Source organism: Zootermopsis nevadensis, unplaced genomic scaffold (genome assembly GCF_977971745.1).
Source record: "Zootermopsis nevadensis isolate Lab colony 2312 unplaced genomic scaffold, Znev_1.0 Znev_ptg000020l, whole genome shotgun sequence".
Taxonomy (NCBI): domain Eukaryota; kingdom Metazoa; phylum Arthropoda; class Insecta; order Blattodea; family Termopsidae; genus Zootermopsis; species Zootermopsis nevadensis.
In genome coordinates this window covers 12,357,545-12,382,047 of record NW_028259152.1, presented here as the reverse complement: position 1 = coordinate 12,382,047, position 24,503 = coordinate 12,357,545, and the positions used below count along the sequence as shown (strand labels likewise).

Genomic DNA, 24,503 nt, shown 5'->3' with positions numbered 1-24,503 from the left:
GATATTCTTCTCAGTCTGTTTCATGATCTGCAGTTAAAATTTCTACATATACATAGATTAAACTTCAAAATAATGTGTTCACTTGTATCATTAGAGGTTGAGCGTATGTCTTATTCTTCATGTATTGTGCTAAAGAGCCTGTTACACCTCCAATTAATTTCTCCATCACTTCCTTGGTCACCCCAATCTTCCTCTGCTGCAAGTCTCATATTCAGTTACTAATGTACTCCATTCTTTCTCTTGTGGACACCATTTCTCTCTGTGTTTTCCAAACATTTTATTTAAGTGTTTAACTTTTAGTTGAGTTCCAGTATAATAATTTCATATCTTATCAGCTGAACTGAAACCTCTCACAAGTTAGAAACTTTGGGCTGCAGTATTTGCCAATCAGGAACCTTAAACACTGGCAAATGAGACAATGGCTCAGCCCTCCATTTTCAAGGGTTATGCATCAGGTTAGTGGCCTAATGATATAATAACCGAAATACTAAAATCTGTATAGGGTTGTGTACTTTTACCCTTCAGTGATGGCACCCATTTAAATAGTGTAGAAGCTGACTCTATGTGATGAAACTGAGGTTTATACATGTATGGAGGCTAGTAATAAAGCTTTACAATTTGAAATGGAGAAGCCAACTTGTCTAGTCAGTGGATGGCAGAAGTTGTGGGCTTTTATGCATGTTGATGAAAATCACACCATCCCAGACTTTAGAGGTTTTTCTATTTATCATGATAAACAAATTGTCAATTGCAGATAAAGCATACCTCAACATGTATTTTTAGTACTTATTTTGTCTGTAATAAAATTCCTCTGCATAGAAATACAAAGTCCAGGAAATCCTAAAATCTGAAAATCTTTAGTTGCCAGGCTTTCTGGACAAGAAATCCAGTACTGTAACACTGACCACGACAACAATTTTTATGCCGATATAAGGAAAATAGTATGTGTCAAGAATAATATGAGGTCTCAGTAAGCAGCACAATGATAACCTATCACCATAAGTCAGGAGTAGAGCCAACATATGAAATGCTTTGTATATCAAATATACATCAGATAATGGCTAATGACCAACATGATTGTGATGTAATGAGTCAATTATTGTTAGACCTACAATCCTTTAGAGAATCATTCTGTTTCTGCCATTAGTGTTCAAGCAATGTGATGTGATGCAGATGGAAATTTAAGGAAAATTTCTGAAAATGCTTGAAGTGTTAAAAAGTGAATAATGTAATTGATGTGAAACTTCACATCTTATATAAAGATTATTTTCAATTGAAACATAAATGGTGAAAGATACTGCAATACAGATAAGAAATGGAGAATTATCTTTGATGCTCATTAATAATGGGTTAAATCAAATGCAGTTTTATTGATCTAAGCCTCTCTTATGAGAATATAAATAAGCACACAAACAACTATTAACACTATAAAGAAGACACTATTGCCATACGCTTTTCAACCTTAAAAGGTCATCAGTGGCATCAGGGAAATCAATTCATTTAATTAAATGGCTCAAACTTGATTTAGAAAATAAATAATGAATGATACATTTGACGAAAAGTATTTTAAGCGACACTGCACCAAATGTTGTTATTCATAGGAATAGACTCTGCACTTAGCTATTTATCTGGTGGTCTGGTGGCCGTAGCTGGCCTGCGGCAAGCTGTAGTTTCGTCGTCCGTACCTGTGAACTCCAGAACATTGGGCTATCTTGAAACAGAATAAGGTGTAATGTAGAATATACAATACATTGAACTCTGAGAGTTTATGTAGGTATGCATGAGAATTACTCCCTCAAAGCATGTGATACTCCACAGTTATCAGATACTGCTACCTGCTGTCACACGAATCTGCTAAACAGGTTTCAGAATCAGCACTTCATATATAAAGCATGAAGCTTTATAGTATGAAGATGTCACTACTGAATGAATGCTTAGCATTTACAACACAATAACCTTGCAGATATATGCAGAAGTTTATACATGTTTCAATGATTATGCATAACTTTATATTTCACCATTTTCATATTACTGTTCTACTGTCATTCCCAAGTATAATGTAGGATTTGAGGTTTTCATGGTGGTGAGTCTGAAGATTTCTGTCTTCTGGATTGTTGGGCCATGTAGTCTGGTAGATGTTTACCGACGTTGAAACGTATACTGTTCTAAATTCTCTATTTATTTGATACTTGTAAAATATCATAAATTTAAATCTAGGGGATGAAAAATATAGCAAATCAAAATTTATGTCTATATGCTGCAATTCCTATGTCAAACAAATCTTTAAAATGACAAATTTTAGATATATTCTACATTATTTTTAAAATTAATTACTGTTATTCTAATACACGGAATTCTATCTGAGGATTGATTTTTTTCTCAGCTATTTAGAGTCTGATATTGAAGAGTAAGTCATAGTGTAGCCAACAGGCCTTCTGTATAAGTGGTTGAGCTTGTGATGATAAGCAGTTCTGTGTGTGATTTCATCTTGAAGCATTCTATTTTCTGTTTCCTAGGCTACTGCATCTGCTGAAATTGTTTGGGGTTTCAAACATATCTTCAAGCAATAACAGATACAAATTTCATTAAGTGTGAATAAAAGAGTAAAGTAAGCTGTCCCTGTATATGCCATATAGACGCTTAGCGGGAGAGGTGGTATAGCTCCTATTCATTCTTAACTTCAGTACTAGATGGGGTGAGTGGTCAGTGTCACGCCCCGGCCACTGTTTTTCTCCAATGGACCGCAGTACCCATTGGACAAGAGGCTGGGTGAGACCCGCAGCCAGTCTGGATGCAAAGGCTAAAAAAAATCCTTTGTCTCAGTCTGGGATCGAACCCCAGTCGTCGAGTCCGTAGCCAGTCACTATATTGACTGAGCTACCTCAACATTTATGTAAACATAATATGAAATTTATTTCACTTAAGTTATTATTATTATTTAGTGTTCTGTCTGACGACAGGTCCATTGTTCTGCCCAAAAAGAGTTTGCCAGTTTTCCTTAAGTATCTATAATTAATTAATTTTTTAGACAGTTTCTGAATATCTGTAATACGATAAATATCTGGTTAAATTTGTAATTTTTGATAAGGATTTCTCTGTCACTAGAATCTGATAATGAGTTCTGGCAACTGGCATTATTTAATCCTTGCTTCATGTATATGCATACACAATGCCTATGTAAATAAATCTGGAATACAGAAGTATTAAGTAGTTTCCTGTTGAAATAATGATAAACTAGGTTCCTGAAATTTTCTGTCATCAGATCTCAATGTACAAAAATTGTGATAAAACTGCTGCTTCACTAATGTAATTAATATTGAATTAAAAATTAAATCAAGAATCATTCAAACAAGAAGTTAATCTTTGAAAGGCAGTATTATGCTTATACTAATTTGTCTTCCAAGAATCATTTTATGCAATTGATCTTTTCAGTAACTCTTTCTCACAGAGTAATTATTAGAAAATTGCAGAAACATTCATCCTGAGTTTCTTAGCACTCCTTAAACTTCTAGTGCAAAGTCATTACTTACTTCAATTTTTATAATTTAATTACTGTGACATCAGTGAACATCAACAGTGAAGAATGTGTTGGCATTTGAAATATGCAAATATACAAATATGTAATCTTCTGCACAATTTTGCATGTTTAATATTTGCCAAGCTTGGTGGTAGGAATATAGGTATTATAAGCACATATAATTTTTGTATAAAATTATGCTGCATGGTAATATTTGTAAATGCTTTTTATTTTTACTGCATTATAATAGAGCATTCATGGAAACCACATCATGCCCCTTATCTTCATTATTGTGATTTATTTTTAGAAATTTAGATATTTTTACAACAGGATTAATAAAAAAGGTGAAATTAGAATAAACAGATTTCTGTTGTTACTTCAAAGACATGTTATTTGCATGCAAATTGATTCTAGCAAATCAGTATTCTTTTCTATGATAAATTCCTCCATACATTTTCATTTATTAACATATTTTTTGTGTACTTGTGTAGTTATTATATTTTCAATTATAAACTCAGACCAAAAATAAAATAAATTTGTTTCATGTAAATCATTAACAAAATCTGATGCAGTAACATGGATTGATATTTGGAATGAAAGTGGTGTAAGTTGAAGTAATGTTAATGGTAATAAGAAAACAGTAAAGGGTATAGTAGAAAATTCTGTGCAAGTTACAAGTAAATATAACCTTACATACTATCAACTTATTAAAATGAAAGATTCTCTAAATAAAATTTTTGTGAATATACGAGAAAAGAGAGCTTATCCATGAACATATTGAAGCAGAAGAAAGATATTAGACATTTTTTTGTGTTCAATAAACAATGTTCACTGTTGTTCTGTAATACATGGATTTTGATTTATTTATTGTCGCAATAAATGTCCTTTTATTGCATTCTTGCACATAAAAGATCATATTACCAAATCATGTAATATAATTGACAACCCTGAAAAGTTGAAAGAGGATGTAAATTCTCTTTGGAAAATTAGGTAAAAAATCACAGCTTTTCACATAAATTTATACTAAACAAGACATATTTTTAACCTCTTAAACAATAAATGAAAGGTGAAAAATGTCCGATATGTGATGTCTTTGGATATTTCAGATCTAAAATTTATGGATATAACAGTTTGTATTTGTGGGATGAAACTACATTTTTTATCAATAAGAACTGTGGAAAATTAAATATTGCATTGCAAATAAATTTTGATGCAATAAAAAAGTTCAGAAGAGCGAACATGTACGGTGTCAGAATATATATAATTAAGATCCTGGATATTTATTACCTCTTATCTTATTATTTTGTGTATTACTGGATTATCTGCAGAGGCAACAATGCTGGAAGGCCTCGTGGAGATGGTTCATATACTACAGGTAGTGGGGCTGAACCAACTGTCAACCGTGGTACACCAGCCACTGTCAGGTGAAATGATTATTTAAATAATTTATTATGTTACAGCTACAAGCTGTATAAGTGAAATAATCTGAATACAAACCTTACAAACTTATGAATGGAATAAATAACTTAAAAAACCCAAAAATGTTTCTGAAATCAGTAGAATATAAACGTGATTAAGACAAATATATACTGATAGCTTGAATGCAGGAATCATGAATTAGAATTACATTTAAAGTGTGAATGTTTGTGCACATTTATCTGTTGGGTTGTCCTATGTAGGTAGGAAGAGACCTTGTGTCAGAGTGATCACCCATTCAAGGATTCTCACAGATAGTCTAAATGGATTCATATTTTCAGGAGTACTTTTTGAAATGGAGCAGGCCAAAATGCCTAATATATATCAGCTGAAGAGGAATAAAAATAAATAAACATTACAATATAAGAAAGATTTAAAAATATCTTGTACTATATAACAATTAGATGGAATTGCTTCATAATTGATACAGACCTTAAATCTAAAAAAAAATATATGTAATCATAATTTCCACATTCTAGTTAATCAGTGTTGATTATTTAGGATCTGCATTGAATTCTAACATGTATATTATTTTATCTAAAACTAACGCTATAACCTGTGTTAATATGCAATGCCGGATGAAAAAGTTTTATTTGATTATGTTGCATATAATTTTATAAAATTAATCATTACTTTAATTAAATAAAAATTATTGTATAATAACATACAATGGAATTAATAAATTCATTTTATTTCAGTCGTTCCCGCCCCACTCTAAAACCGTCTACTGCTATTGTGTCCAAAGCTCAGGAATTTGTGGATATATACCAATATCCAGCAAGAAGGTAGGTGAAGTCTGAATGATTAAACCAGGAGTGGCTAGTCTTCAAACATTTATGTTACTAGCAGTACTCGACAGTCTCTGACTGTTTTGAAGAAACATATTTGCATAAATTACAATATTCTCATTTTTGATATTATTTTGTTTATATATTTTGACTGTGTGAAAATACTGTATTGTGTATTAATGCTACTATTATTGGAAGTTTTATTATAACAAATAACTGGATTCTATTAGAGATAAATCATATTATTTACCTCATACCAGTTAAAATGGTAGTAGCGTGGAAGAGATATGGGATAATTTCAAGAATATAATATTCCAGAGTATCCAACGTTTTGTGCCACATAAAATACTGAGAAAAAATTCGGACCCTGAATACTACAATAAGGAGGTGAAACGATTAAAGTCAAGGGTGAGAAAAGCATATAACAGCAGAAAATTAGGACAACAGCACCAAGAGGAACTGAAACGTCTATCAAAGCAGTTGCTATTAGCTAAACAAAATGCGCAGGAAACATTTTTACGGACAATATTAAGAAATGAAGGTAAATGCTGGACCGATTTCTACAAGTATGTAAAACGACGTAAAGGAAACAGGGAAAATATTCCGGCGATCAAGGATGGTAATGGACGGCTCATTACTGACTCGATAGAAAAGGCCAACTCCCTTAATTTCTATTATTCTTCGGTATTTAGCTGCGAGCGTAGCATCCCGCAGATACAATGCGCTAACTCAGGCGAACCCTTCGCCATTAGTACTAAAATCATTAGAAAAAGGCTAGCAGGGATGGGAAAAAGCAAATCAGTAGGGCCTGACAGCATTTCTGGGGAAATTCTAAAACTGGGTGGGGAAGCCATGATTCCATACCTGGCGCGATTATTGGACGTAACAATTAATAATGCCACTATACCAAGGGACTGGAAAAAAGCCATAGTGGTTCCTATTTACAAAGGAGGTGATCGATCATTGGTCACAAATTACAGACCGGTCAGTTTAACATCGGTGGTCTGCAAACAAATGGAACACGTTATAGCATCGTACCTGAGGAAAAACTGGGAGGAAAAGAATTGGTTATTCGAGGGTCAACATGGGTTCAGGCCGGGATATTCATGTGAAAGTCAAGTAATCACGGTTTGTCAGGACATTGCAGACACACTGGATAACGGAGGAAGGTTAGACGCGATTATAATCGATTTTTCGAAGGCCTTCGATTTAGTTCCTCACGATCGGCTGCTTATGAAAATCGCGGCATCGGGCGTGGACTCGAGGATAGTCGTATGGATAAGAGAATTTCTTTTAGGCCGAACGCAGAGAGTTAGAGTAGGAGGGCAATTATCAGAGGAAGTCAGAGTAACATCAGGAGTACCGCAAGGGAGTGTATTGGGTCCACTTCTATTCCTCGCGTACGTAAATGATATTTGGAGGAACATTGAATCGACTATTAGACTTTTTGCAGATGACTGTATAATATATAGGAAAATTATAAATAGTAAAGATATAGAAAAGATGCAGATGGATCTAAACAGTCTGGGGGAGTGGGCGGTTGAAAATGATATGAAAATTAACCCAAGTAAAAGTAAAGCAGTTAGTTTCACGAGAAGTCGGGTGAAGGAACCACTAAACTATTCGTTACGGGACCAAATAATTCCGGAAGTGAGCAGTTGTAAATACTTGGGAATTATCTTAAGCAGCGATTTAAGCTGGGCTGAGCAAGTAAATTATACGGTGAAAAAAGCCTGGAAGGCACTTCATTTTACAATGCGTGTTCTCAAAAAGGGGAATAGTAACACTAAAAGTCTAGCCTACACATCACTAGTGCGTCCGATTCTGGAATATGGGGCGGCGTGCTGGGATCCTTACAGGGAGGGGCAGATAAATGCGTTAGAACGGGTGCAAAGGAAAGCATGTAAATTTGCATATCACAGGAGCGATTCGAACTGGGAAACCCTGGCACAGCGTAGAAAGATAGCACGAATATGTGCTCTCTTCAAGGCGTACACGGGAGATCGAGCATGGAAAGCTATAGGTGACAGATTGCAAAGGCCATACTACCTGAGCAGAGTCGATCATATTCGGAAAGTTAGGAGCAGAAAACAAAGAACAGATATCGGAAAGTATTCCTTTGTAAATAGGACCATCCAACTCTGGAACCAGCTACCTGCTGAGGTTTTAGGGACTATCTCCTGTAAACCAAGTACGTTTAGGAAGAAGGTTAGGAAAGTGATAAATGAGGTGAAGTAAAGGGAATAGATGGGTGGGTGCAGTGAAGGGGGGTAAATTGGGGTGAGGATGGGAAGGCTTCATAAGTGTAGTGAAGTGAAGAGAAGGTCCTGATGAAACGTGTGATTCATTACTGTTACTGACTTATGTCTAGTTGGTATTAATTTTTAAGTTATGTACTTTAGGTTATACGGTTTTGTAATATTATGAGTTGTTTTATTTTGAGTGTGGTGTGTTGTTTTGTTGTGTCTTATTGTTCTTGTTGTGCCTTATGTTTTTTTGTGTCTCATTGTTTTTGTTGTGTCATGTCTTTTTGTCTTACTGTATTGTTGTGTCTCATTGCTTTGTTGTGTCTTATTGTTCTTGTTGTGCCTTATGTTTTTTGTGTCTCATTGTTTTGTTGTCTTATTGTTTTTGTTGTGTCTTATGTCTTTTTGTCTTACTGTTTTGTTGTGTCTCATTGTTCTGTTGTTTCTTATTGTTATTGTTTGTGTTGTCTTATGTTTTTTGTGTTATTGTTTTGTTCTGTTTCATTGTTCTGTTGTTATTGTTTTTGTTGTCTTATGTTTTTTTGTGTCTTATTGTTTTGTTCTGTCTCATTGTTCTGTTTCTTATTGTTTTTGTTGTCTTATGTTTTGTTGTGTCTTATTGTAGGACCACTGCCACCGGGTAAAAACCCATTTGCAGTCAAATAAATAATAATAAAATCATTCACTGAAAGAAAATCTGAGTCCCCATTGGAACATCTGCCTAATAATAATTTTTCCCAGCAAATGCTTATCACAAGTCTATTGAGAAGAACAGATATTTTTTCGATGTTATTTGACTTTTCATAATATTCAGAGTATATTACCATTATTTGTCAGTGGTTTCTATTGTATGTATTTTGTTTTTAAAACATTGTTTTCAAAGTCATCTTAGGTTTAACACTTCAGAAAATAACATGAACTTTGCATAAAAACAGTGGAATGTGCAGCAAACTCCACTTTTGTGGTATGGTAGAGTTGCAGCTGTCTTTAGGGGGCAGGATACATGAAGGAGTGAATTCCATCTCTAGTGTTTACGCTATAAAAATCCATGCAGTGTATGAACAGAAAACTGTGAGGAAATCAACAGCTAGGTCCACCATGTCATACCATATATCATTCAAAATTCTTCAAATGTAAGCAAACCCAGTGTATGGTATGAACTACCATGCTGATGGCTTGCTTTGTATTATTAACTTTTAAAACAGAAAACAGATTTATATGGCTTAATGATTAGTTTGTATAGATAGAAATGCTTGGGTCTTACATGAAAAAAAAAACAGTAGCTGGTGAGGAAAAACTGTTTTGAAGAGAAGAGCCATGGGAATATGTGTATTGAAACTGGGATCATTTTGTGTATTTGTGAAAAGGGAAAGTTTATTGCACTGTTTAAAATTCCAGATTTAATTGGGAATGTCAATAACAAATTAATAAAATTTACTGATTATGAATCAAACTGTAATTGAGTTGGAAATCTGTCAGAAATGGAGGAATGGTTTAGAAATGCCTATAATGAATTTGTTTTGGCAGGCCTGATCCTGTCTACCCAACACCACAGGTGGACAAGACAGCTGCCAAGTGTCGTAAAGATGTGTGTCTTCTCCCTGACTGTTACTGTGGAGGCAAAGATATACCAGGTACAGTGCTGACGTCTTTTAAGTTTGAAATAAGAACAGTACTTTGGCAACAATAATGCCTTTACTGAAAAACTCTTTTTTGGACTCCGAACATACAAGGCAAATGGAGCCCTGGCAAATAAACTTTCCTATATGGAAACTTTGATGGGTGAAACTCTCCTTCCAGTGCAGTTCAGATATATTGCTTTTCACACTTTATTTACAAAGAGTGACTGACTCTTTGATTTAATATTGAAGGATACATTCTTTGAAATGCTCTGTTACACTTTGAAAACAGCACATCAAGTGAAATTTATGATAAACTAAATGTAATGTAAGGATGACATAACTCTGAACACAAAACTTAATATTTGCTGCTCTTTAACTTTCAAGCAATTCAGAATCCACTACCAGACGTCATAATTATGAATATTAATGTTCTAAATTACAGTATACCCTAATCCAGCATGTGGGATATGGGATTAATGGGCATACGGGAACATGGCCATAGAAATTCAAAGCAAAGTCATAAATATATTGCAATGATATTTATTTCTGAAAAAAACTTTAATATATTTGAAGTATCATCAGAAAGTTAAGCATTTAAATAAAATATCAACAGAAAGTTAAATTTTAGAATAAAATAAAAAAATGTAAGGCTAACGGCTGCTGCACTCATACTATCACACAACTTATCTAGAATCTGTTTTCTTATTTAGTGTCATAACCTTATCAATTTTCTTTGCTTCATTACCACTTCTACATTTATGCTGTGATTCCATAATGCTGTTCAAGAGCAATACCATAAACTTTGAAGCATAGGATAAGAATGCAACACAGGTTAACATGATGACAGCAAAAGCAAGACTGAGACTACAGGTTACATGTAATTTGTCAGATGAAGAGGGGATGAAAGACACAGAAGGTTTAAATCATGGGATGACAATTGAGCTGAATGTTTACACTCTTACATATGCTAAATAAAATGGACCAAGCTTGTTTTTAAATACTTACACAGAACCTAAACCATCTTTAGCATTTTAAATAGCAGAGGTATTTTTTATATGCTACTGTATCATGTTCAGCAACCTGTGTATGATTGAAATTTCTGCATTCTGCAAATAATTGTTCACATTTAATTTATTTTCATGAATCTGCATTGCAGGAGGGTTTACCATATTCCTGTAAAATTATCCATTCTCATTCCATGTGATGTGATGTGAAGTGATGAGAAATGCATACAAAATTGTAGTTGGAAAACCTGATTGGTAAAGACAACTTTAAAGACATAAGCATAGATGAACTTAAAAACTGATGTATGAAGGTGTAAACAGGAATGAAATGGCTCAGAAAAGGGTCCATTGGTGGTCTTTTGAAAACATGGCAATGAAACTTTGGGTTCCATAAAGGGCAGGAATTTCTTGACTAGGTGAGCAACTGTCTAATTCTTAAGATGGATTTTGTTCTGTGGACTTCATTAATTTATTTGTTAAAATCTAAGATAGTGGTTCAGGGATATACAGCCTTATTTATTTATGCCTTTCATGATTTTTATTATACTAATCAAGTGCATTACCATGTTATTCTTGTTTAGCAACTATAAAACATTCCAGTTTTCCAGGTGACCTTCACATGTGACACAAAGTTTTATTTAGCTCTCCCAATACACAGCAGTACATCAGATTTACTGCAATTTACCAATAAATATGCATGCATAATATGTGCATCATGATTCAGGCGACCTGCCAGCTGAAGAAGTTCCTCAGATAGTGCTGCTTACTTTTGATGATGCTATCAATGATCTCAACAAAGGGCTGTATCAAGATATATTTGAGAAGGGTCGCACTAATCCAAATGGATGTCCCATTACGGCCACATTCTATGTGTCACATGAATGGACTGACTACAGCCAGGCACAGAACCTCTATGCAGATGGTCATGAGATGGCATCACACTCCGTCTCGTAAGTCTGTGTACTTGCCCAACTGCTGCCACCAAGAATTGTTTTCTTTTCTACATTTTAGAAATATACAAGGTCTGAGAATTAAATAACTGGACTGTTTGTGTGGGATATATATCACCAACATTAATGAGAATGAAAATTTTTTATCATCTTACTTTATACATTTCTTAATTTCTTCAGTGTCATGAAACATCCCTTGAAATCATTTAAAGATGTCCTCTCATTGTTGTTATTATACGGCCCTGAATGTCTAAAAGAGAATTTAAAAGCAGACCCTTTCAAGGGCATTTTTAGTCTTAGTCAGAGAACTGTCACAAGTATGGTGGATGTTCCTGAACTGTATATGTTCCTTGCTTCAGAAATCACTTACCAAAATTTATGTGAGGGAATGTGAAATGTGATGTTGCAAACTCCACATATGTGGTCAAAGATTTGGTCAATTCATGGCAAACGTGCTGCCATATACAATCTGATACTTGAACATTAAATGATTCTCTAACTATTCAATATGGAGAAGTAGAAAAAAAGCAGATCATTGCTTTGATCTTAAAATTCACACTTTATTAGGACTAACAGATTCTGGACTTTTCCATTGGAGACTTTTGCTCTTTGTTCCAAATTTATATAGGGGACCCAAGTCTCCTTACCCATTACTACATTTTTCCAAGAATTCAGGTTTTTGCAAGAATCTTTGTGAATGGAATGAGCAAATTTCTTTTCTTCTTACTATTGGACAAACAAATTACTGCACCAATAAGACATTACAACCAAAAAACAAATTCAATTCTAGTGTTTATGTGACACAAAACTGCTGAATCATGTACTCATGTGATTTGACATGCACCAGCTCAACAGTGTTATTAGCTGTTACACAAACATGTCAGTCCAATCATTTAATTGTCATTCCTTTAAATGGGTGATTTTTATATTCAGTATTTATCTAATTTAAACACAAAGTATAGCTCTCTCTCGCACAGCATATTGGGTTATGTATATTTATAGGTTAATCACAGATTTATTGAAGTGTAAATAATGCAGTTAACGTGGTGCCTGACAGAGAACTAGCCTAGTTTGCTTGATGCAGGAGGCAGTCTATGGCATCACTGCCGACCACTGTCCTGCAAGAGGAATCTTGCACCTATCTTTGTCCTCATTCCTAGAGAAGTTAGAAATGGGCATTAGTTGGAAATAAACATAAAAAGGCATTTGACACCCTAAAATAAAAGCTTGTTAAGTCTATAAAAAAGGCCCAATTTACAGAGAAGAAAAGTGGCATAAAATGCTTTCTTTATTAATGTCTATTTTTTTAAAAAATTAGCATATATTAAAAATATGAAGTTAATTTCAGGTAAGTGAAATTCCATCCTAATTGGCCATTAAACTAAAAATTTATGAACATGACTTTAACAAATTATAAACATTTTATGAACAAATTTTTAATATAGTGCATTTAAATGCACAATAAAATTTTGCTGCAATGAAAACATGCCTTGTTAACACCATAAAAAAAGAGAACGTTGGAATATTTCGGTCATATCATGAGAAATAGTGATAGATACGGGCTGCTTCAGCTGATAATCCAGGGAAAAGTATTCAGAAGGAGGGGACTTGGCAGGCCAAGAATCTCCTGGTTTCAGAACCTAAAAACTTGGTTCTCGATGTCCACTGGAGGGCTGTTTCAAGTAGCAGCCAGTAAAGCTCAAATTGCTATGCTGATCGCCATCATCCAGAATGAATAGGCACTTGAAGAAGAAGAAGAAGAAAACATGCCAATCTGTATATTTTAGTCAGTTTTGCTTACAATCCAACCACATGTATTGTCTCGGGTCACTGTATCTCTCTTCATAACTTTCAGTGACCACATTCATTTTGTAAAATGAGAAGTTAGAGTTTAGGTCACCAGTAAGTCTTCCATAAGATTCTGACAAATCGAACATATGGTGAAATACTTAGTAGAGACATCAAGTATGTATCAGATTTTCTTAATTGTTTATGTTGCATACAGATAATTTGTAGCCCTGCCTATATCATTTATTTACACAGCTTAACAACATTGGAATATCAGTTAATTTAACTGCCCTGCCCAGCGAGAGACAGAGCTATACTGACTGTAAACAGGTGCTGGAACTTCAATGGATGCTGCCAGGAAGATTGCACACCTTCATTGCTTTTTGCTGACTAAACAGTGCTTCATGATCATGCTAGTAACATGCTTTACATCTTTTCTCTTTTCCTGAAACCATTCCATCAAACACATCATAATCCTATGCCATTTTTCATAATGTTATTGTGTATATTACCAATCACTAATTTTCACAACTTAAATCTGTGATTTATCATAATGATGACTATAATGCTTTGTATCCAAATTATTTAAACTTCAATATGCTGTCACACTATCAAACTTTCTGTGTGTCTATGTCACGTTCACTATACGCAATGTTAAAATGGTTGCATATTTCATATTCAAACATACTTCAAGTAATTTTTCATACTTTCTTAATTTCTCATGCATTCTCATTACAAATGTTTTCTGCACTATTGACTATGTCTTGCTCCTGCCAAAATTATAATTTAAATATATTTATTGATTGGTCTGAACAACAAAAATTTCACCATTAACACTGTTACTAAACCATCAACACTTCACAATCTGTGATTGTTTTTTTTTGACATGTGCCAATATTCAACTGCAACTTGGATTAATCCATCATCCAATAAAAATAAATTATCGAAATCATAATGTCACATAAAAATTATTTTCCTTCATACCTGAGAAAATTATTGCATTAATACATTACCTATTTAAATTCAACAATTACAATAATATTACATCAATAACCTCCACACTCCCATTTTCACATATCTGCTCACTCCTTCTTCCTGGCCAATGACAGGTGGTTTTGCAGCAGAGGAGATTCCACAGCTTGTTCTGCTAACATTTGATGACTCAGCAAATGATCTCAACAAGGGGCTGTATACAGACCTGTTTGAAAATGGCCGCACAAACCCTAATGGCTGTCCTATAGCAGCTACTTTCTACGTATCTCATGAGTGGACAGATTATAGTCATGTCCAGAACCTGTATGCATCTGGTCATGAAATTGCATCACATTCCATCTCGTAAGTTTCAGTTGCATTACAAAGTTGTGATTAGAGGAAAAGATTACACAAAAGTCAGTGTTAACACTATTAGAGACATACCACTTTGAACATATGCATATCACCTTTGCACAATCAATGTTGAATTTGAAATTTCACACATACAGGCAGATAGATATTTTTCAAATACATGATCTAATTTCATTTGAAAAAATTGTTCTTCTCACTTTTAGAGTCAAAGTAAAGAAAACCAAGGTGATCATTAAAATTCTGGTCACTCATTAGACTGGTTTATAGTTATACATATCTTGCATTTTTAATGTTATATTTAAATAATGTAAGTTTATAAAGTAGAATGGATCACACATTAATGCTCTGGTTTCGTGTGCAATTGGCCATGCACTTTAATTCCACTCAGGTCACATTTTGTTATAATTTCTTGCAAGTGTAAATATGTTACCAAATGTTATTACTATCACTAGGCTATATTTTTACTACTGTTAGGGTCCAGTACCATTTTAATATTTTCGGGCAAAACTTGTTACTTTTTTACAGATATACATAATGTCAAAGATTTACATCATCACTATGTTTGTATTTGTTGACTTTCATAGTGAATTTTTTGTCATATTTATTAGCTGTCTCTGTATCAGATTTCATATGTTTAGTTCCATTGATTCATTAATTATTCCATTAAAAACTAAATCTTGTCTGTCTATGCTAGATTCATCTCTGAAAATTGTGAATGAATTTTTATTGAATTCAGTATTGGAAGTGTAAGGAGCCAGGGTAGCTCAGTTAGTATAGTGACTGGCTTACAGACTGGATGACCGGTGTTCAATCCCTGATTGGGGAAGAGGATTTTATCTCTAGTCTCTGCGTCAAGACTGGTTCTGAGGCCCACCCAGCCTCCTTTCCAATGGGTACTGTGGTCTTTTCCCAGGGGTAAAGCATGGCCAGGGTGTGATGCTAAACACTCACCCACATCTAGTGCCGAGGTTAAGAATGAGTAGGAGCTATACCACCTCTCCCCCCAAGTGCCTATATGGCATAGAGTAGGACAGCTTTTTATTGGAAATGTATATTAAATTTTATTATATAACTTTAATTTTGATTCATATTGGTCCAATATAATCCTTAATTTTCTCAAAAACTGACTCATGATCTTTTCAAGAGATCTACAGCCTTTGTTTCAGTTTTTTATATGGCAAATGCTTAACAAAATAAAGGAAATATAATTTGTGCCTGTTCAATGTGGTATCTGCAGTAGGATTAACTTCGCACCATTAGATTTTTATCTGCAGTTAATGAACATCAAAGTCAATGAGGCATGCAGAGTAACTAAGAGAGCATGTGGTCTTACTCCACTACAGTACACATTTTGATTTTTTCTACTGCCATCAGTTACAGGGATTGCTTCACAGGGTAACTGAAGAGATTATGGTTCATGACGCCACAGTTAATTCACAACACAGTAATATAATATTCTAGACACTTTTATGCACACAAACTGACAAAACTGAAATGGTAATTTTAAATTCTGTGAATATCTTTGCTCTCACACAAAAACTGCCAACCTTCTGTTTTTTCAAAGCAGTTAGTTAAACTGAGAACTTATACGTCTATTAAACATTCTTTTGTTAAACATTTTATCTTTTTATTTCATTAATCTGTATTTGTCACTTATCTTACAAATTTCTAGAAAACTTATACAAAAATTACTCTTTTATAATATGACTAAACATTTAAAATATCAAACACAAAGAATTAATAGTTTCAGCTACATTGCAAGTGATTCACATGTCATCCACCATTTCATGAATCATGCCACTACATAACCGATTTCTTTGCACAATAATGAACTCTTTGCTTGCACTTCTGTCATTGCTTTGCTTAAAACTTATGTATTACATTCTGCACAGCATGACATTGTATCTATATAATTTTGCTATTTTCAGTCCAGACTGTTCCATATCTGAGATTCTAACATCAAGGACAAGCTCAAAAGCATTATGGCATGATTATGTTGAACAACAATTTCATATTAGAGAACCCCTTTATATGGCTTTTCCCTACCTTGAAGTCTACAGGTTTGCTGGAACCACTAGCCAGCCTCCTGTTGTTGCATGTCACAGCTACTAATTCCCACTCCGACCTACAGGTTTGCTATAACTGCTAGCTCCTTGTGATGGTATACAAGAGCTACTGGCTACCAGAGAATCTCTATAAATAGCAACCAGGTTTATCACAATAAGTGAGCCCTGCCCCCAGTTGTCTACTCAGCTTCCCCAGGTTGGCTTATACTGTCAGCTCCCCTAGGTGGTATACCAGATCTGCTGGCTTCCTGCTGAGAAGAATCAGCTTTCAGATGTAGAATCTTTTTCATAGAACTCCTTTATATGGCTTCCACCATTTATCTTTTATTTCTCACTCTCCATAAAAACTGGGGAACAAAACACACCTCCCACAGAGTATGCTATCAAAACTTCATCCAGAGTTTACATTATTATGAGTTAAATCAGCATAAACAATAATATGTCAAAGAATGTTAAAAATTATTAGATCAAAGGAAGCAGGTTAAATATCACTGAATGGATTTAACAATCTGCCTTGAAATACTGGTAGCTTGATAAAAAATGAGAATGGTGCTTACTACCAAATTCCTATAATATTTTGAAGGGCTGAAAAGCTATCAGCTACTGGGTGTACATGTGGTTAATGATGTTAGACTGAAATACATACAGCTTAGCATAGTCCTCTTAATGCCAAGATTTCTACTGAAAAGTTTAAATGGTATGAATTACCAAGTTTAGATCAAATTCTGGCATAACTGATTGAAATAGGCAGTAAATGATTGCATTATGAGATCCAAACTTATTAATTCTATTTGTATTAAGTATGAACTGCTATAGTAGTAGAAGTACATATATGAGATTTCAGGTTCTTACCATGGTAAAGATGATGATGTTATTCTGGGTTTGTGACATCATCTAAACTCATAGGAATAAGGGCTGTTCAATAAACATTGAGAACGATTTTTTGCAAAATGTTTGGAAGTCTTGAAGGAACCTGTGTTTATAGTTGTCAGTAGTACTGACAGGTGTGAGTCAGCATCTGCAGTTATAGGTTGTTGTGTTTGTAGTTGTGCTTGTACTGTGTCCTTGATTACAAACTATGCCTATCTTATTTTCAAAGTCACGCAGCCATCATAATGGATGTCAAAGCAGAACAGTTCACCACGTTGCAGAACAGGGATATGAATGATTATAAAAGCTGACTTGTAACAGCTGATAAAATATGGAGTAGGCTATATAGTCCAGAGAGTAAGCACCGAAGCACCCAGTGGGTCTCTTCAAGCTCACTAAGACCAAAAAATCTCTTAATCAGGAGTTAAAGTTATGGCAACAGTGTGATTTGATTGTTCTGGAAGGATTTGCATGCATATAGTACCACCTAAACAACTGTCATTGTTGCTTACTACAGTTCAGTTGAAGATGGCTGTCTTCTGGGTTGTTGTACCATGTATTCAGCTCGAATTTTACCAATGTTTCAGAGGTCCTTGCTGTCTCCATCACCAGAGTGATGATGGAGGCAGAAAAGACCTCTGAAACGTTGGTAAACTTTGACCAGAATACATGGCGCAACAACCCAGAAGACAGCCATCTTCATACTTACTGCCATGAAAACCTCAAATCCTACTGTTCAGTTCCAAAAACTATCATGGACCACACCAGAAAAATATGACAGGACCTTTCTGGGCACTGGATGTTTCATCATGGCATCATGTTGCAAACATTTCCTTGAAATTGTGACAAATAAATTTGTTCAGTATATCCCCCACCATTCCTGCAGCAGAGATCTAGTGCTGTTTGACTTTCTTTTTGTTTCCTACACTAAAAAGGCAGCTTTGGGTACAGCACTTCCAGACCACAGATTCTGCAGTCAACACTGCAGATGCAGTTTTAACGAAAATGTCCAAAAATAGCTTCAAATATATCTTTAATGAATGGAAAAAATGGTTGGATACGTTTATTGAGTTCAGGGGAGCCTATTTTGAAAAGGAATTTACTTGTAATTATTCAGAATAAATGAGATATGTTAGGAAGAAAAACATTCTCAATCTTTATTGAACATCCATCATAGATAAAATTTCAAAAAACATACTATCTGCATTTTCAGAACAATCAAACTCACTAGTGATTTTCAGAGAATATTTCTGTTATCAACTATATACCGAATCTTATTAACACGCTTCACCCAGTGTAAATTCCATACACAGATGAAATTATTAGAGATCATGAGCATAAATTTCCAAATAAGAAATAAGATATTCCACATTCATCAGATATTGGAGGAAAATGGAGAACAATAGGACAATAAATCAGCTATTTGTAGATTTAAGAAATACATATGATTCAGTTACAAAAGAAGTATTCCACATTTTTACTGAATTCTGTATAAATGTAGTTGGGATATTTAAATTAAACCTAACTAACTCACTGGTAGCAGAACCCGCAGGTGCAATACCAACAACACCAAAGCCTGCCACCGGCCATGATCCTGAACCAACTACATCCATTTGCCATACTCACTGCTCACCACCCTAAGAGCCATCTTGATGTTATCCTCACATATCCTTTTTGGTCTTCCCAGTGGTCATTTTCCAGAAGGATTCCCTGCCAAAATTCTGTGTGAATCCCTTGCCTCTCTCATCCATGCTACATGTCCAGCTCATCGGAGCCTCCTAGATATCACTATCCTCACTATGCTAAGTGACCCATACATTCAGGCAAGTACCTGGTACACACAATTCAATTTGAGCCCTTCCTGATGAAATGTTCTACAGCAAAATTAAAAGTCATTGGGAACAAAGCATTCCCCTGTTAGAGGCCATTGTGCACTGGAGAAGGATCCGACAGAAGGCTACCTATATGAACTCTACTGGATACCCCTTCCATACACGTCTTAATTAACCTCAAGTTTCTTTGGTATTCCAAACTCAATCAAAATACCATACAGTACCTCTCTTCTAACTGTCACATGCCTTCCTAAAGTTCACAAATAGTTTGTGAACTGACCCATTATACTCTCACTTTTTCTCTACTATTTGTCAAATGCAAAATATCGATCAATAGTTGACCTATTATGGCAGAATCCACATTTATCATCCGCAATAGTTTCATTCATAAATGGCGTTGACCATGCCAGAAGAATATTCAATAAAATTTTGTATGACGTTGACAATAGAGACATACCTTGGAAGTTACTGCACTCAGTTTTGTTCCTGTTTTATGGATAAGAACAACAATTTATTCTTTCAACTGTTGTGGTAGTACCTTTTGGTTCCAAAACGGGACTATAAGCTCATGTATCTATGAGTGCAGTGTCCTACCACCTGCATGGATTAGTTCCGCTAGAATTGAGTCGATGCCTGGAGATTTATAACATTTTAATTTCCCAAGAGCAATTCCAACTTCATTAAGGCTCAGTATCAGGATGAGGGCTCTGCTGTATGTACTTCAGGCTCAATTGATCAGCTACGCAAACGTTTAGTAACTTACTAAAGTAATCTTTTGATCTGTCTACAATGCCATGTGAGTCTGTGAGCATATCCCTGTTCTCGTCCTTGATCAAATTTGTTCTAGATTTGTTCCCCTTCTTGAATTCACTTATGCTTCTATACAACTCTCTGAAATTTTTATTTTTGCTGTTAGTTTCCAGCTCCCCTATCTGATATTTGAGATACTCCCTCATCTTATTCCTCAAAGTTCTGATGGCTTTACACTGACATATCTTTACCTATTTATTCGAGTATGGGCCTATAGTATTTAAATGAAGTATACAGTATTTAAATTAAACCTACATGGTACAGTATAGTGTATAGTAACATCTGTATCAGTAAATATTTGTGTGATGCATTTCTTGAATAAAATGGCCTGAAACAAGGAGATGCTTTATTACTGTTGCTTTTCAACTTTGCTTTAGAGTACACCATTACAAAGGTCTAAGGAAACCAGGGGGGGAGGGGGGTTGGAATGGAACTGGAACTGCTTGCATCAGCTTTGAGTCTATACTGATTACGTTTGATGAAAGACTCTCAGGCAACAAGCCACGTCAGGTGGAAGAATGGTGAATGAACCATTTCTTTCGCCAACATTTCAAGAGCCATCTCTGCTCTCATCCTCAGGGCAACTGTGAAACGAAGCTGGTCCTATGTAGCATGCTCGCCGATGGGAACTGGCGGTGATCAGCAGGTAGTATCATTGTGTTGCCGGTGGCCCGTCTGTTGCTTTGTTTCACACTGACCAATAGGAACTGGCAGATGAGGTCAAGTGCTCACTCTTGCTGGCTCGGCCTTCCAGGCAAACAACAGTTTTGTCACAGGATACCAGGCCCGGCTCAGGACTAAACCATCATCCCTATTGAAGTTGTTCGCAGAAGAAATGTTTCATTCACCATTAAGCCACCTGATGCGGCTTGTTGGCGGAGAGTCTTTCATCAACTTCAGTTGCCATGAAAGCTTCACTTTATACTGATTATATTTGTTTATTGGGTGAAAACATAATTACCATACATTAAAAACAGAAGTAAATGCAGATGAAATTAGGTGTATGTTCATGTCTACTTACCAAAATACAGGATAAAATCATAATGTACTAAATAACATGTAATAACTTAGGATAATTCCTATTTAACAGGAGTGGCAAAGTTAAAATATTTGGAGACAACAGTAACAAATAAATTTGTATTTATAAATAAATTAAGAGATAAGATATGGGTAATGTTTGCTACTATCTGGTTCAGAATCTTTTGTCTGCATTTCTGCTAAGCATAGAGGTTAAAGTGTGCAAAACCATCATTTTACATGTTGGCTTTATATGAGTGTGGATCTTTGTTTTTAGCCATATGCAAAGAAAACATGTAAAGGGCAATTGAAAACAAAGTGCTGAGGATAATACTTGGGCCTAAGTGGAAGGAAGTAACAACATACTGGAGAAAATTACATGATTTGACACTTTATGCTTTACACTCTTCACCATGTATCAGGATGATCAAATTATGGAGGGTGAAATGGGCAGTGCATGTAGAATGCATAGGGAGATGAAAAATGTGTGCAAAATTCTATTGGAAAGCTTGAAGGAAGATACCATTCAGAAGACCTAGATGTAGATAAGAGGATAACACTAAAGTGGATTTATTGGGATTAAGATATGAGGATGTGGAATGTAATCAATTTGCTCAGAATAGGGACTACGGGTTAGCTTTTATGAACGCAAAGGATTCTTGAGGTTCCATAAGTTGTCAAGAATTTCTTGTCTAGCTTAGAGATTTGCCTTCTTATCAAGGGCTCTGCTTTTGTGGCTAGTTATTGTATATTCTTTTCGGCCATTAAAGGTAAAATTATTCTAAAACACCACCTTTCTTTGGTATTGTCAGTTTCTTGAAATATAACTTTTAATTGTTGTTATTATTACATGATTGCTTTCTGTGTGTTATAATTACTATCATTATCTTAGTTTAGAAAATAGAGAGAAATTTAAATATGGTCTGTGCATTCTGCTAGTGTTTCTGTGGATACCATATTGCTTCCTGCAGTCATTTTCATATTATTATCAAATTATTATCTTATGCATATTAACGTTTTATTTCTTACATCCGATTGCAATTAAATATACTTTGATTAAGATGATACCAGGAAACTGAGCAGCAAGAGAAAATGTTTTACTTTTATGGACTGGATGAATAACTTTCATAAATCCACATTTAAATTATGAACCCATGTTTTCTACCAGAAAAGTTTGGAAAACATGTATATAAATTATGCATTGACATGTGGTACATATTCAGTTCGATAGTACAAGCCATTTTCAACTTTTACTACACAAATTCTTCTCTGCATTTTGTCCCAGACACAATAAATCTTATGTAATCAAGTACTTACTCATGCATATTGTTAATCTAGACTAAACATTTCTTGGGCTGGCATTAAATGTGTTAATGTATTATAACCATTTACTTAGATTTTATGATACATAGAAGTTAAGGTAGAATAATTTGGACATACAACATATTTCAGCATAGACATTCAAATCATAATTTGAAAAACTTGCAAGTATTTTTGGCCATATTAATATATTTGAACCACCAGATATGACTGAACTGATTACTTTATTAAGATCTGTCATGTTCTGATTCTTTTGATAGGCACAGTTTTGGGGAACAGTTTTCTCAGAAGAAATGGACTAAAGAGATAGCTGGTCAACGAGAAATCCTTGCTGCTTATGGTGGTGTGCATTTAGAAGACATCAGGGGCATGAGAGCTCCATTCTTGGCTGTAAGTAGCTGTTTAGATTAATTTATAATCTCTAAGTAAGTATACTGGGGCTCCTATACTGCAGAACTTGGAATATCATGGATAAATACTGGCACTTTGAATTACTTTTGTCATAATCTAGTGCAGCCGGCCACAGTTGCCATGCAGTCTGAGGCATGGACCTTGTGCGCCTGGCCGCTGGAACCATAGGTTCGAGTCCCACTCAAGGCATAGATGTTTGTCTGCGTCCTTTCTCTTCCAGTCTGATGGATAAAGACTGGCCACGGAAGGCAAGGCGAAACCACCGTGGTACTTTCACAAGAAACAACCCCGAAATGGGGTTGCAAACCAATCCTAGGATTGATAACCAAAAAAAAATCTAGTGCAGTCCTACAAAGTGAACTCACTGAACCACATTACTACAAACTTGAAGTTTGATTATAGATTTAAGTTTTACAAATATGGAATTCTAAATATTGTATTTAAATGATTGTATGACCACAAAATTCTAGGGATGAGAAAATAATGTGTAAAGTGGAGAGACCCTTCAGTTTTTAGGGTAAAATGAAATGAGTAAGAAGTAAAACATGTTACTCACGTGTTCTTGACATATTCTGCAGAGAGTCCAAAATTAAATTTCCTTATATACTGTTAAATATTCACTACAAAAACTAGGATTTCTAGGTAAAACTCAGAAGCCTGCTTTCATATTGGCCAAATAAATAGTCCTGAAAATGATGTGTTGTTAATGTTATATTTAAGTAATGCATATTAATACTATTTTATTCTGCTTTTGGGAAGAATTTATTACACAAATACAAATTTTATCTGCATTAAATTCATTGGATATAATCTCAAAGATTCACACCATTTGTCATATTGATTTATAAACAATATTTCATACATAATTTTAGGTATGTCAATATGTCTAACTCTGATAATTCATTAAGTTATCAGTGTCAAACTGAAGGATGAAGAAAATATCTGCATAGCCAAAACATTGTTAAATTATGTAATTTTGCCTGAAGGGACTAAGGAAATCCATAAAAAGAACTTCGGTTATAATACCTGGTCTTTGGTCCAGAACTTAAAACTGGGACAGAATAAGAAGCAGGAAAGCTAATCACATTTGGTCTTATATGTAAGCATTTCAGTGTGATACTGGATGTTATGTAGTAATTGAAAACCTTTAACATGTTTGATATTCTAAAGTTTATGTTCTTTTATTATTGTAACATGTTTTGGTACAATTATATCATCGTCAGTCCAATCTTTGTATGTTATACCAAATACAGGTCAAAACAGAATTAAAATTGAACCAAGGTTAGAATTGTAATGGATGCTAAAAAGTGCTTAAAATTATAGTTAAAAATTAACACAAATTTGTAATAAAGTTAAAAGTAACAAGAATTAAAATAAAATAAAATTGTGAAATAGGCCAATCTCTTACATAAGGAAAATTATCTGGAATATGCTGTAGGTTG

At 34.6% G+C, this 24,503-nt stretch overlaps 1 protein-coding gene across 5 annotated transcripts in view; it reads left to right on the top strand.

Moving 5' to 3' along the window:
- LOC110840185 (uncharacterized) overlaps positions 1-24,503 on the top strand; it is a 227,208-nt gene that overhangs the window by 180,800 nt on the left and 21,905 nt on the right. For 4 of the 5 annotated variants that reach the window (XM_087351778.1, XM_087351780.1, XM_087351779.1 and 1 more), the window contains 5 exons: positions 4,846-4,941; positions 5,692-5,778; positions 9,555-9,661; positions 11,378-11,603; positions 22,911-23,040. In XM_087351778.1, the coding sequence (XP_087207904.1) occupies positions 4,846-4,941; positions 5,692-5,778; positions 9,555-9,661; positions 11,378-11,603; positions 22,911-23,040 (646 nt within the window). Of the gene's footprint in view, positions 1-4,845; positions 4,942-5,691; positions 5,779-9,554; positions 9,662-11,377; positions 11,604-14,500; positions 14,727-22,910; positions 23,041-24,503 lie in introns of all 5 variants that reach the window. The other variant, XM_087351777.1, reaches the window with a different exon arrangement.